At 41.0% G+C, this 16,161-nt stretch overlaps 1 protein-coding gene across 1 annotated transcript in view; it reads right to left on the bottom strand.

The window, feature by feature from the left end:
• The window catches only part of LOC131989124 (xylosyltransferase 1-like), a 130,455-nt gene that overhangs the window by 55,443 nt on the left and 58,851 nt on the right, over positions 1 to 16,161 (bottom strand). Inside the window, exons 2-3 of the mRNA XM_059354351.1 lie at positions 10,406 to 10,994; positions 3 to 175 (exon numbers count right to left, since the gene is read on the bottom strand). Of these exons, the coding sequence (XP_059210334.1) occupies positions 3 to 175; positions 10,406 to 10,994 (762 nt within the window). The remainder of the gene's footprint in view (positions 1 to 2; positions 176 to 10,405; positions 10,995 to 16,161) is intronic.

Raw genomic sequence — 16,161 nt, 5'->3', positions numbered from 1 at the left:
ACCTGATCAACGTGTATGTAGTAGTAGTGTGACGTATGGTAGATGGCTTTGAAGAGGCGATGAAACTGCCGAGATGCTCGTCCGTGGACCACCAGGACAAACGCTATTCTGACTGGTTTTGATGGAAAGCTCTCCGCAGAGTCCTCATCCCACTGGATGTTAACATTGGCTTTACCTGTGAGGTAGAAAAACAACAATGTCTTTGTTCATACAGCGATGCCAGTGAAAATACATCTTGGACATTAATTACATTTAATTCTCACAACATTGCATGGCTACTTCATCAGTAATATAATCAGTGTTTGTGTGCATGTTTGATTGGCAAATCAAATCAGTTATTTATTTGATAATCTATGAGAAGCTGCACCAACAGCACTATTAGTCACTGTATGATGGGGAGCAACCATAAGTATATTCAAGGGTTAAGAAAAGCAAATGCATAATGAACATAGTAATTAATGATAATTAAATGTTATTCTTTCTTTAAACAATAATCGGGATAGCTAAACAACAAGGTTGCTAGGCGACACTGCTAAGTAGCAGTTGGAGTACTATGATTAGCATATTCATCATAATTAACTGCTATGTCTCAAGTGAACATTCAGTAGGTGTTTTACATTGTCTCTAAGTGTGCCACAGTCTGCACTGAGGAAGTACCTGTTTTATAACTACACGTCAACATGCTCTCTTTAAAGGGGACCTGTGCTTATTTTCAGGGTCATACTTGTATTTTGGGTTTCTGCTAGAAACGTTTGCGTTCAGCTCCTCCAAGTTAACGCTGACACCAAGATTTGTGAGCAAGAGCAAATCAGCAGTGGGATTTTCCCACCAAGGAAAATTCTTTGCATCTCCACTCCTTAAATAATCCAAAGCATCTACACTTAACGCTATATTAAAACTGCAATAATAACAAATAATTTTTTGCATTGATGCATAACACATAACATGGTACTGCTTTGGCAGTGGCTATGAATGGCTCCATCTTCTTGTAATGGTTTTAATGTTTCACAATTAAGAGTTGTGTTTTGATGATTATTTTACATGTTTGTAAGTATTTTTGTAAAGTAGCTTTTTGATACTTTCACAGTATTTGTATAGCACCTAAAGCACCTGCTTTATAATAAAAAAGGACATTGGAAACTCACTTTTTACAATTAAATTGTAATAATATGTACAGTAAGATTATAATACAGCCATTATGCCTGGAAGGACACTTATTATAACAGGCAGAGGTGGTTTCATAACCATTAAATACATCTGATGTTCAGGGTTATTCACAGGCAAAGAAATCAGTGTTTCAACTAAGATATTATTAAATAAATGAATAAATAAGAACACCTCAGCCCTGCAGAGCAACAAAGCATAACCACAAAGCCATGACTCCCTCATCCATTTTCTTATGTGATTGAATTGGAACTATGACAATTTCAACCAGACACAACACACACACTGTAACTACTATCCTCATTCAGACAGGAATCCTATAAGCGATTCCTCCGGGGCTTTCAGGGTGGAGCACGCTTTGACAATGTGCCATCATTCCTCTCAGGCAAAACTCCCAGAAGATGCCTTGGATTTCACACAAACGACAACAATAAGCATGAAGGCAAACACCGCCCTGGTCGCGGCCTGCCAAGCCACTATCAAATTAAACAATTCCAACACTCTCTGGAGAGACACTGGTAACCTTGCATAGCTCCATTGTGTGGTTTTGTGCCACCCTTAACCACTCAAAAACAAACACTTGCACTTCAAAACCTAAAAAAAAAAAAACCTTCCTCGTAGCAGTTCTGCACCACAGAGTCCCCCAACATTATCACAGACATTGTTTGTTTTTAAATCTTCAGTTATTACAGCAAATGTGCACACGCAGCTTATGAGACATGTTTGTTCACAGAACGTGCCTTAAGGAGATTAATGACTATAATTTGGGACTTCAGTTCCCAAGAGCCTGTGTGTGCTGAAGAAGTAGAGGAAGCTGAGGGAATACTGAGGTAGGGGCTGTTTATTCCCCCGAGGTTACGTTTCCTCAAAATATGCCCCTCCCGGCTCCTCTCCCCGTCTGGCCCAAAGGCTCCTGTAATTACTCAAAATTTAAAGGCAACATGTCTTTTCTTTATGAGTGGACAGGGACGGGCTAAGAGGGCCTGGTCCATTCAGTTCAACTAATCTCATTCATTCAAATTTAAGGGCAGGTGTCCAACATGGCTTTGTTTAAAGGTTGACCACAAGGTTGGGGTTAATGACACGCTCCTTTGACTCCAATTGGCCCAAATTGGCCGTGGCTCCTGTCAGTCACTCATACTTATTTCTAGCTTCTCTCTCTCTGTTTCTCTCTTTCTCTCTCTCTCTCTGCATGTGTGTGTGTGTGTGTGTGTGTGTGTGTGTGACAGCTCAGGGGGGAAATCTGCTGTGGGCCGTATCAGATTGAACGGTAATTGGTGGCCAGCTAAGAAGGTTCACTGGTTTGCTTTGCACACGGATAATTGGCCAGTCGCTTCACAAAGCACTTTGAGAGTGTGTGCTATGCTAGCTAGCTGAACTAATGAGCACTGCTGTGTGTGTGTGTGTGTGTGAGTGAGAGAGAGAGAACTTAAATTTTACTGTCAGTTTTGTCGAGCATGTGTGTTTATCTGCAGAAGAGCCTCGTGTGTAGTATTTTTTAACAGACTCTGCACCTGAAGACACCGCAGGCCTTTTTCCCCCAAAGAAAAAAAAAACCAGAAGCCCTCCTCTTGAACTCATCACTCTTCATCATCCTTCCCATCGCCATCAATCTTTTAAACTGCCTCTCCCTCATCTGCTATCACCCTACTCTCTTCCTCCATCATCTTGTGTAACTTCGGGCTCTTACCCACCCTCCATCTTAACTGCTCATATGAGAGGTTAGAACAAGAGCTGAGCTATATCCCAAAGGGCTTGTACCAAATTGCATTTGAAAATGTCTCGGGGATGGCGTCTGCTCCTTCAAACCATCCACAGAATCAGGTTTGCAGACATATAAATCATATCCATGGGTTTGATTTCTGTGAATACAATAACACATTTAATTTATTTTTCTTTCAACCTGGAATGATAATGCTTTTTTGGCCACTTGGGGGCAGAGCAGACACAACACAGAACATAACACAGGCATAATATCTTCCCTTAAGTTGACATTGTTAACTTAATAGCAAACAGTTGCCTATTTACACATCCAGCAGACACGGGGCAACAGTAGCATTCATTGGAGCTAGCTTCAAAAGCATGTTGCTATCATGATGCTAACCAAAGCACCCTCAGCTACCCAGGCAAGCAAACAATCATATCACCAGCTAAAATCGTTACCTAACAAGATGCTAGCCGACAACAACCTGCTGAATGAAATATCTGGCTCTTCATCTGCTATGATCTGCCACTAGGTTAACCAGTAGTCGCTAAATCTGTCAGCCGCCAGGAGCTGTGCAGGTATCATTTAAGACCTGCTGAATCAATCAATCAAAATCAAATCAAAACAAAATTACTTTATTTATCCCCAAGGGTAAATTCAGTTAGTCTGTTAGCTCTGTTAGAGTTTGACAGCCTGATGGCTGTAGGAGCGAAGGATGTTTTGAATCTGAGAGAGGAGCCGTCCACTGCTGTTTTTTTGCTCCATGAAGGTTTTGTGTAGCGGATGATCCGGGTATTTCAAGATGGCCTCCAACATGTTGACAGGTCATCTCTCCACCACCTCCTCCAGTGTGTCCAACCTGGCTCCAACCACAGAACCAGCTCTTTAGACCAGTCTGATCATCTCTGTGTGATGCTGCCTCCCCAGCAGACTGCAGCATAAAACAACACACTACCACCACAGACTGATAAAACATCTGCAGCATCTTACTACAGATGTCCAGAGATCTGAGCTTCAAGAAGAAAAAGAGGCGGCTCTGCCCCTTTTTGGGTAAATGGGGTGTACTTATATAGCGCTTTTATCCAAAGCGCTTTACACTACACTCTACGCTCATTCACCCATACATTCATACTGGTGGCAGAGGCTACCCTAAATGGTGCCACCTGCCACCATTGGGAATTCATTCACACACGGATGAGCAGTTTGGGGTTCAGTATCTTGCTCAAGGTTACTTCGACATGTAGGCTGCCGTGGTCAGGGATCGAACCACCAACCTTCCGATCAGAAGAAGACCCGCTCTACCAACTGAGCCACAGCCACAGCCAGCCTTTTTGTAGAGAGCGTCTAATCTCCGTTTAGGGACCAGTCCAACTTATTATCCAGATATACACCTAGATACTTATAACGTGGCACCACCTACATGTCCACCCCACAGGTATTCACTGGCTGAAGGGGGGCTTGAACCTGCGGAAATCTATGATCATTTCCTTATTCTTTGAGGTGTTCAGTAGGAAATTGTTCTTGTGACTCCAGTCACTGAAGGCTTTTATCAGATCCCTATATTCAGATTTCTGTCCATTCCTGATACACGCCACAATAGCAGTGTCGTCGGAGTACTTCTGGATGTGGAAGGACTCAGAGTTGTATTTGAAGTCCGCTGTGTACAGTGAACAGTGAGAGCGAACCAACAAACCAAGACAGCGAGTTAAAATAAACGAACCCTCATCGAGCTGAGAGAATCTTCAGAGTTGGGTGCTAATTCTGTTTGGCTTTGTCACTATGACCCACTGTGTTCACATTATATATGATTATGTGATCTATTGTGGTCCAGTGATTAAAGTATTGAATGCAGCCGCTTTAATTTACATAAAATGAATCTCTGTAAAAGGCCCTTAGGTTAAAGCTACAAGGTACAAGGTCAGTGCCAGCTTGTTCCCTTATAACACTATTAGCCAAGTTAACATATGGGAGAAAAGGAGATTAAACATGTTCCTCCTGTATTCAATGATGCTAATACCAGAGCTATCACAATTGCTAATCTAGCCAAGGCCTCAAGGACAGCATACCGATCAAATCAAATTGGACAATTTTCTGCTAACAAGGTTAGGACTTGAATTGGGATGGGGAACAGAGGAGGGAAGAGAGAGAGAGATAACACATTGGCAGGCAGCAGGCAGGCAGGCAGGCAGAGAGTAAGAAAGAAAAGTGATTTAATTTAGCTGTCGTGTTGTTACAGCCCAGCCACCAGGGGAAAGCCCTTTTCAATTTCTTTGTCTCCTTTGATCAAACTGTCAGTTTGAGTGGGATGGTGAGTTGCTGTGTGAGATGACAGGAGCTTAGGTGCAGACAAACGATACTCCTGCTCTCGGGAATGGGAATGTACCAAAGTTGCTAAGTCACGGTGCCTCTTCCAGTTCTAATAACATGAGCGAGAGCCGTGAAGGTATCTGACACCGACAGGCACGACGTATTAAAGCTTTCACCTCTTCTTCTGCTGTCCACACTGCATCCAGCCCACTCCTGTGTCTGTAACAGCATGTGTGTATGTGCGGTTCACTTCGACATGGTGTGATGTCCACTAGGGCAGTAGTTCTCAACCTTTTTGAGTCGCAACCCCCAATTTAACATGCATGTTGTCCGCAACCCCCGCTCACTGAACAGAATCTCACACGCACAGTTCAGATCACCCAAAAAAACAAACAAATGACCACAAAAAGACACAAAATGACCAAAAAAAGACAAAATGACTAAAAAAGACACAAAATGACAAAAAAAGACACAAGATGACCAAAAGAAGACACAAAATGACGCAGAAAAGAAACAAAATGACCAAAAAAAAGACAAAATGACTAAAAAAGACACAAAATGACAAAGAAAAGACACAAAATGACCAAAAAAGGAAACAAAATGACCAAAAAAGACACAAAATGACCAAAAAAGACACAAAATGACCCAAAAAAGACACAAAATGACAAAAAAAAAACAAAATGACCAAAAAAAGACATGAAATTACCAAAAAGACTAAAACACATTAACACATGAACACTTTAACACAGTGGAGACAGAGCTGACTTCCAAAATGATTTGGCGACCCCCAGAAATCATCTCGCGACCCCAATTGGGGTCCCGACCCCAAGGTTGAGAATAGCTGCACTAGGGTTGGGCGATATATATCGATATAAAAAATATGTTGATATATTTTTAACCCATAAGAACCCATGGTGACACCCTTATAACAAACACTTTTAATCTTCTAGAATCTAAGATTAAACCCATTTAACAATTCTAACCCATTAATAGGGTGTCCTGTATTGCATTTAACTTGTTCTGACCATATTTCCTGTCACAATTTTGACACATGTTATGGAGATGCAAACAAAAAGGCAAATGGTTATTTGTTTTTATTAATTATGAATTTGTTATTTAATATTATTATTATTATTATTATATTATTTTATATATTTTTTAAAGTTACTCCTGTTGTTATACAGTATTTATGTTCACTTAAATGAATGATTTCAATAAAACTACTTGTCATATTTAGCTTTGACTTTGACTGAACATTTGCTCTCAAAATTTCGGGATATATATCTTATATAGATATTCAGGCTAAATATATTGGGATATGACTTTTGGTCCATATTGCCCAGCCCTACTGTCCACCGATGGAGGCAGCAGCAACAGATTATGTTTACAGAATCCAAACCCAGACTGAAGATGTCCTTAAATTCTGAGAGAAGAAAAAGCCCATGTGTTTGTTTGTCTGTTTGACAAAAAAGAAAGGAGAACCTGTGTTCTGTGGCCAGCTTAACAAAACAAATGAAAATTGGAAACCAATTTGGAGAGAATACAAGCAGCATCCCCATTTTCTCCCAACAATTTACTTCACCAATTATATATTGGCAAAAAAAGACATGTCTTGCCTTTGACGAGAATTGCAATTACGAGAACAGGAAGTATTTTACCACGTTCTAAAGCCCGGCTGGTCAGACAAAACTCTTTGAACTTAGCTTTGCGGATATTGTGTTGTTTTTTTGTAGCTGTGTTTTGCTGTCAAAAACAGCTTGTACAACGGAGAGTAGAAGCAAGTAATGTGAAAACAATGAAATGTCCAATTATATGAGGAAAGGACATTGACAACCTGTCTTTTCAGGATTTCAGGAGGTTTTTCATTGTATCTTGCACTTTAGTAAGCCTGCTGAAATAATCAACTCCCAGCAAAAACTATATTAACTTATTGATCTTCTGATGTAGAATCTATTTGTGAAGTTTTTAAAAAGGGATTTGTGCTGAAAAATTGTTTAGAGAGCACTGCAATGTGTGGAAGTCTTTAGAGTGGCTTCTCTGCTTCTCTATTTTTACTGCTTTCACATAAATGCTGCATAGGAAGGATCTATTTATTCTCATACAGTGACATGAGTGAATACATACATAGATACATACTGTACATGGCAGTACAAAAATCTGGGCACTGTACTGGATGACAAGCTGAAATTTGATGCAAACACTGACGATATATGTAAAAAGGTGAACCAGCGTCTTTTTAAGGAAGCTGCAGAGTTTTAATGTAGACAAGACTCTAATGAAAATGTTTTATTCTGCTTTTATTGAGTCTGTATTTTCCTTTAATGTTATCTGTGGGTTTGGACATCTCAGTCTTAAAAACAAAAACTGGATAAAATGTTCAGGCTGTGTTGTAAAATAACTGGTGTTTGCCTTAAAAATCTTCCACAGCTTTATGAAGAAAGGCTCATCTCTAAGGCTTCTACCATTGTTTCTGACTCTCTTCTCCTCTTGCATGCTGAGTTCCAGCTGCTTCCTTCAGGGGAAGGTTTAGTCTCTCTAAATGCAGCACCAACAGGTCCAGGTTCTCTTTTGTCCCATCTACTATTACCACTCTAAACAAGCAATGATGTCAGGACATTATGCTGCTCATAATCCTACTAGATTTAACAATGAGCGACAATTTGGAACTGTGTTGCTTGTACGATTGCACTTATGTGTATGTTGTACTTGTATTTTATGGGCAGGTGTGTGTGTGTGTGTGTGTGTGTGTGTGTGTGTGTGTGTGTGTGTGTGTGTGCATTGCACTGCTTCTTGCATACTGTGTATATGTCAGGGATGGGCAACTTAAATGCTGCAGGGGGCCACAGTTTTTCATGGACACTACCACAGGGCCACATATAGGACCGTGTACTTAACCAGATATGATGAAACTGCGATTTTAAATATGTTTACAGTGCAGTAACTTAACATATTTCATGCTCAAATGCATGTTTAACAGTATAAATAGGAATACAAAAGGTTTGAAGCAAATAAGAAATAACCACTTATTGTGATTTATTTTTTTCAGTGCAAGAACAGCAGACCAACATTAATTGCAAGAAGTAATTTTGTGCATTTTTACACTGCACTTTTAAGATTTCATGCTCAAATGCATGTAGTTGTACTGAGGGCCACTTCAAGTGAGGGTGCGGGCCGTATGTGGCCCCCGGGCCTCCAGTTGCCCATCCCTGGTATATGTGGCCTGTGGCCTATATGTATGTATTGTCTGTACCTGTACTGTTATTATTGTAAAGCAGTTTTTTATATGGCAGCATTGGAGTCCAAGACAAATTTCCTTCCAAGGACAATAAAGTGTATCTTATCTTATCTTATCTTATCTTATCTTATCTTATCTTATCTTATGTCTTTTGTCTTATACTGTCTTCAAATCAAATTGCCCCTTGGGGACATTAAAGTTTTACCTTACCTTACTGTACATATGCATAAATAAACGTGTGGTAAAAAATAAGGCTTTGGTATGAACACAACCTCTAACACAGCGTTAGTTTCCTTTATCCACTAAGCTAAAGCAGAACACTTTGTTGGCTGGATCAAAAAGTATTTTTCAGACTTGTAGGTAGAGCACAGCTGGGGGGAAAACAAACTGTGATGTGTTAAAGGACTTAAAACCCTTTTTCTACACCAGATTCTTACTATGAGCAATGGGGTCCCATAGAATCCTAAACTTTTCTGTCAAAGTTTGAATAATTAGATGGTTTTTCTCACTGGTTTAAAATAGGAAATACAAGTAAGGTTCAGTTGGGAAAAGATAGTGCTTTGCATTGTGGCATTATTAAAGGGGAGAGCTCTGGGTCTGAAAAGTGAAGCCAATGTGGAAGTGTCTTAAACCTGCATTCTTTTATATTAAATGGCCAGAAGGGGGCGACACCACCTGTTACAAAAAGAAGTTTGATTCTATACAAGTTTATGAGAAAATGACACTACTTCTCGCTTAATTTATTACCACAGGAAACATTCTCATGATAAGTTTATGATCTCAGTCTCTAGTTTCAAGTCTTTGTCAATACAGCATGATGTTCATTTTGTAAATTATGGCTTTCACAGTGTCTTTTCAGTTCATGAAAGTTAAATGTAACATTTTGGTCGTCTTCTTTATTGTTTGGTTGTATTAATAACACTGAGGAGTCAGCTGTTTATTTAATCTAGTAAATATATTTTGTTTTCAGGCTGTTTTTCACTAGCCAAGATTAGCATCCCAATTAATATCACAGTAAAAATACATTACGGATGGATCTTGCTTACCAAACTTCCTAGCCAGTGGTTAGCATTAGAGCTGGGCAATATATCCATATAAAAAATATATTGATACATTTTTAAATGTGATATGGAATTAGACCATTGCATATATTCATATAGTTGAATTCTTTCTAAATTCTGCCCTTACTAGGGTTTGTCATATTTAGTTATTTTGTAATGTTCGTTATTCATTTCTCATATAAATATATTTATTTCAGAGAAAGATTGATCACATCACGATCACAACAATGCGGCCTCACATTTGAATTAATCTAAAACACAGTTTCAATATAATGCAACAAAGTTATGCGCAAGCTTCCATTTTTAAGAGCAAAGAGAATGGATGACAGGCTCAGGATCAGAGGCAGAAAGCAGATAAGTCAAGGAAAATGTTATAATATTTTGAGTTGCGTTAAAGAAAAATTGCAGCAAGTTAAAATGAGCGTGGAGCTAAAACACAACTCATCATCATAACACAGGTTGGAAAAATGGAAGACGATAACTTCTACACTTCATTTAAATATGAAGTGCATTTTGAATAGCCTGCATTTATTAATTATTATTATTACAGTTTTTGATTCTACATTTTATAAATGAAATGTTTGTTTACACGTCATTATTGTGTGTGTGTGTGTGTGTGTGTGTGTGGGGGGGGGGGGGATCCCTGTCATAGATGATTCAATTCTACTCTTTAACGACAATTGTTACTTAATTAGCAGTGAAATTGTGATTTAAACAGAAATACTTTATGTGGCATCAGATTTTTTTTATCACTTTACACAACCATGTCAACACTCAGGTGTCCCCACCATGGGAAGGTTGATAGGTATCGACCCATTATATGAGACAACTTGTGTACAGAATATAAAGTGACTGCACTAACCGCACAGACATAACCATCTGTATTAACTCAAATCAAATAATCAATCAAGTTAATTACAAGGCTGGACTCACCCTCGAGGGGGCAGTAGCGGGTGACCTTCTCCGGCATCAGCTGCCCTTCCCGGTGTCTGCAGTACACCTCAGCGATCTGCTGCCGGCACTCCTTGCTCTTCGCTCTGGACAGAGCCGAGATGGCTTCCTTCCCGCCGATCTCGCACTTGGGCGGCTGGTCGTAGGTCACCTCCAGCGGCGCGGCGGTGGCCTGCCTCCTGTGCGGGTGCTGATGTCTGTGCTGCGACTGGGCCTGCTGGGCCTGCGAGGTACGGTAGTGTTGCCGCGACACTCCGGCGACACCCTGACCTCCTGCGTAGGAGGCGTTGCTGCCGACTGCCAGCGACTGGTGGCCTACGGGCAGCACTTCGTTGGAGCTGCGGCCCAGACTCGGGGAGTTGTCCCGCCATGCCTGCTGCTGGGCGTGGGCCTTCTCCTGCAGATGCTCCCGCTGCTGCTTGCTGCTGGTGGCGCCCACTGACTGCCTGTGTGGCTGTGAGCGCGCACCAAAGTTACTATTGTCTATGTTCTCAAAGTCTTTGGGCACGGAGTTCTCGTTGTTGCTGTCCACTCGATTTTTCTCCTTCGGCCGGTGGGAGTAAAATACATCCTGGATGAAAAGAGAGAGGGAGCAGAAGGAGGAAGACAAGGGGAGTAAGTGGTGGGGAGAGAGGAAAGAGGAGGAGGGAGGACACAAACATGAAAAACAAGATCAGAATTGAGTGAGCGCAGTGCATATCAAATGTCGGATTAACAATCAATGTGGCATGTATGAGTGGGCAGCGCCGCATTGAACCGTGAGGCATGAAATGAAGTAGCAAGGTACTGAGTGTGAGGACTACAAGGTGCAACCTAACTGGAGGTGATGCGGGGCCGAGGGACCCGCCGCTCCGTGCCATCATCAGATTAGCCCCGGTTTCAATTAAATTCTCCCTCAAATGGGCCCAGCACTCCGTAAACAGATTACCAAGAAGGGATAAAGGGCCAGAATATGACTGTGAGTGTGTGTGGGTGTTTGTGTTTATGTGTGCATGCATGTGTACAATTCCTTTTTTCACTGGAGCCACATGAGAATGTGAAGAAATTGTAGTGGTGTGGCGTGTGACTGGAAAGGCTGCACTTGTCAGAGTCGTGCGTCTGCATATGTGAGATAGTGTGTGTGTGTGTGTGTGTGTGTGTGGCTGTGAACGTGTGAATGTACAATTTCCCTATCTTTCCAGCAGAACAGGCTGAAAGCGAAGGAGGGGCACAGGGGAAGAGGGGAAGAGGGAAAAGGGTAATGAGTGAAAGTGGGGTGTGCAAGGCGACGGAGCGCTGACACGAGTTCTGCTCCCAGGAAGCTCCGGCTTGTTCCAGTGAAATGTGCCACGATGCATCAAACAGAAAACTCAGAAATCTGCCTGGCTGCCACACCACTGTTGCACACCTTGCTAGACACACAAAAGGAAGAGGCGGAGGGAGGGGGGGAAAGTGAGGGGGATCGGAGCGACAAACAGCAGCCGAGAAAAGATAGAGCTCGTAACAACAGGGATCCCTGATGTGGTTCTCCATTTACAAGACACAGAAAAGAGAAAAGGGGGAAGAAGGAGGAGGAGGAGGAGGAGGAGGGAGAGACAGAGCTAAAGTGCAATGTGAGGTATTTGAGACAGAATGGAAGCAGGAGAGGTGAGAGACACACGCGAGCCAAGTGAGATGCTATAGTGAGCATGGAAATGTCTTCCCAGCCCTACAGCCAGACCTGTTATCAGCCCATCACGCTTCCCTCTCTGCAAACACCTTGTACCAGCACAATTACAAAAGGTGGCTGGATGACACATTTTCACACTCGCAGAGGCAGGACGGGGATGATATCATAGAAGTGAAACAAGAAACAAAAAAACAGGATGAAAAACAGAGGAGGACACTGAACAATATTGTCATTGTCAGCTCCTTTTAAGCTGCTTCCTTGGCAGAGGTCTGATTCTCACAGTGCTGGATACCTTAAAGCTTATGGCTCTCTTCCTCTCCTTTTCTTTTCCTTTCCTCTCGTCCTCATCTCTTGTTTCCTTTACTCTTTTTTTGCTTCACCTTTGTTCCTCTCCTCTCTGTCCTCTCTTCTTGTTTCCTTCCATTTCTTTCTCATTTTCCTCTCCTATTTGTGTTTCCTTTTATCTCCATTCCTGTTTTCTGTCCTCTTGTCCTCTCCTTTCCTCCCCTCTTTTCCTCTCCTCCTGCACTCATTTCTCTCCATGCATCTCTGACTTCTCCCTCCTCTCCTCTCCTCTCCTTTTCTTTTCCTTTCCTCTCGTCCTCATCTCTTGTTTCCTTTACTCTTTTTTTCCTTCACCTTTGTTTCTCTCTTCTTGTTTCCTTCCATTTCTTTCTCATTTTCCTCTCCTATTTGTGTTTCCTTTTATCTCCATTCCTGTTTTCTGTCCTCTTGTTTCACCTCCTCTGCTCACATCCTTTCCTCCCCTCTTTTCCTCTCCTCCTGCACTCATTTCTCTCCATGCATCTCTGACTTCTCCCTCCTCTCCTCTCCTCTCTCCTTCACACTTCTCTTCACACATCCCGATTCTGCTCTGCTCCTTTCACCTCTCATCCCTTCTGCTCCACATCTCGCTCCCCTTCCCTCGTCATCTGTTCCCCATTTCACGACTCTCGCACCTCCTTTGCTCTCGCTCCTCTCTCTCCCCTTTATTCTCGACTCCATCTCCGCTCCCGCCTGTCATAACCTCTGTCTTCCCCTCCCCTCCTTGTCTTTCTCTACTTCCTTCAGCCTGCCAGTTTAAACAGACCATGTTGTCTGAATGGCAGAACCTGCTAATCCTGCGTGTAACAGCTGCTTAGGCCAGTGATCACCTAAAAAGAAATCCCTACTTGCCGACTTTCAAAGGGAATGCTTTAGGGGGGCTAATCCATGCAGTGCAAGTCACTGGATGTTTGCAGAGGTAAAATGAGTCTGTGTGCATTCATGATTATGTGTGTAAAGTGAATGCTTCTTGTGGCTTCTTTTAAAACACTGTGTGTGTGTGTGTGTGTGTGTGTGTGTGTGTGTGTGTGTGTGTGTGTGTGTGTGTGTGTGTTCTTGTACTTCCTACATAGTGAGGACCAGAACACATTTTTTTTAACCAACAGAGTGAGGACATTTTTGCAAAGTGAGGACATTTCCGCCAGTCCTCACTTCTTTAAAGGCTTTTTTGGAATTTCAGACTTTGTTTTAAGGGTTAAAGGTTACATGTTAATGTTACAAAACTAACTAATATTATAGTAAAAATGTACTTCATTTTCGTCTTTGTCAACTTTTTTCATACATAATGAAGATGGATCAGACAAAGGAAATAAAGGAAACATTTACTGTGACCCTCATTTAATCTCCCACCCAACAAATACCCCATTACAAAAAAAACTAAAACTAATTAAAAGTAAACTAAAACTAAAGCATAAAAAGAAAAATACTAAACTAAAACTAGCAAACTCACTCTAAAAACTCACTAAAACGAACTGAATTTTTGAAACAAAAAATCACAACAAAATCAAAACTATTATAAACGTGCTAGGGAATTCACTATTACAATGAGGGTCCTCACAAAGATAGTACAAGAATGTGTGTGTATGTGTGTGTGTGTGTGTGTGTGTGTGTGTGTGTGTGTGCGTCACAGGCTGAGAGCAAGTAAAGTATAAGCAGCATGTGTTTGCCCTAAAGAAACGGATACTCTCCCTTTGAGTCCCACTGCGAGAGACATGAGAAGATGAGGGACACAGTTTAAACTGGAAAAATGCCCAAGTGAGCAAATGTTAAAAACAACAGCAGCCGAATGTCCCTGAACACATCACCAATCTACTTTGCTTACTAAATGTTCGCTGATGAAGCATTCTCCATATTCTCTTATCACTGAATTCCTATCCTAAATATACAAAATCTTCACAAAAGTATGCTAAGCCCCTCTTTACACACATAGCCTCATTCCCACAGAGAGGCCAAGTGAGGCTTACTTGAGGCATGTCTGTCTGTACTGTACATAGCAAACAAAGGACGGATGGCAGGCTGCAAGAAATGATTATTTTAGTATCAATTAATCTACTCATCACTAATCATTTAGTTTAAATTGGATCAGAAAACTGCACAGCAGCATTTCCTGCAGCATTTTATAGTTAAGGCGTCCCACCTGGCCTGGTATAAGGAAACTCTCCAATGAAGTCAGAAAAAATTATAACATTTAACGGAATAGTTTGACAATGTCTTTTTTTCATCATAGTGAAAAAATATGGTACCAAATTGTAAACATTTTTATTTCTGTTTTAAAGTTGGGTATTTTAACATAGGGGTCTATGGGCATTGACTCACTTTTGGAGCCAGTCTCTAGTGGCCATAAGAGGAACTGCCGTTTTTTGGCACCTCCATGTTGACTCCTTTTTTTCAGCCTCTGACTTTGGTTAGATGATGATTAGCTTAGTTTAGCTTAGCATAAAGACTGGAAACAGCTCTGTCTAGAGGCCAATCCACACAGAACGTTTTTAGAAGCTTTTTTAATAAACGTCACTCAATCATCTCATGGAACAGATATGCTTTGAATTTATTAAATACATTAATCCAGGCTGGCTCTCACCATTTTTTATGCTTCGAGTCTATTTTGGTCACGTTTAGTGAAGCGTAATCTGCATAGACAGCTGTTTAAATCACACCAATATCCCACTGTATATGTGTTAGGGACTCATTAACCATATCTACATTGATTGATCCAGGTTCCCAGTCTGACTGTGAGCTCGTCTGTTTCACTACAGGCAGATTTCCTTCTCTTGCTTTGGTGGGCGGGGAAATAAGGTCAATGAATCAATACATACAAACACTGTTGATTTCTTCCCATGGAGCCAACATGAAAACTATTTCGGTTCAGTACATTTCTGCTGTCAGTCAACCTTGTGCAGGCAGGTTAGCCAACTGCTGTCCAATCCGCCTGCTAGTAGCTGCTGCTGCTGCCAAAGACAGAGTCAGTGTGGATTGGACCAAACCATTATTTCATGCCGGCCTAAAGATAACAAAATGCACCTATGAGCACCTCTAAAGTGCACTAATTAACACATCCTGGGAGTTTTTCTTAGCTGGCAACCAGGTGAGAGGCTTTAAGTTACTGCATTATTAAAAACCTATTTATTCTCCTTGGCATTCAGTCCCAGCTAGGCAATAATCCTGGGCTTTCTTTAACTTTTTTACCCTTTTCTTTTTCTTTTTTTTAATCTCTAACTCTGTTTTTGGACTGAGTTTTTATTACTATTTTATTGTTTTACTGTTTTTTTGTATTTTATTGTTTTCATTGTTTTTATTTATACCTATTTGTGTATGATTTTATTCTATTTTAATAACTGTACAGCACTTTGGTCAACTAAGGTTGTTTTTAAATGTGCTCTATAAATAAACTTTGACTTGACTTGACTTGACTTGACTTTCACTCATGCTACGCTAAGCTAAGCGAAGGTTGCTAGCTATAGCTTTATATTTACCATAAGGTAAGAGAAGTCTTGGCAATAAATAAATATGTGTATTTCCTAAATCTTGAAGCATCACACACCAAAGGCCACATATTGAAACTAATGTTTTAATCTGTAAACTAACTAAACTGACAGAAAGACCAGATACGTCTGATTCACCTCAGCAAGTGACGCGACTGACTGATCACATCATATGTGTGCTTGCAGTAATTAATCAGAGCAGCATTGAAAAGTTGAGAAAAAAAAAGCTTTTGAATTCAGCCCAATCAGTCACAATCAGGTGTTGATGTGTCTTTTGTCCTGAAAGC

This window comes from Centropristis striata, chromosome 1, assembly GCF_030273125.1.
Source record: "Centropristis striata isolate RG_2023a ecotype Rhode Island chromosome 1, C.striata_1.0, whole genome shotgun sequence".
Classification (NCBI taxonomy): domain Eukaryota; kingdom Metazoa; phylum Chordata; class Actinopteri; order Perciformes; family Serranidae; genus Centropristis; species Centropristis striata.
Note: the sequence above shows the minus strand (reverse complement) of the source record. Positions and strands in the feature narration are given on the sequence as shown.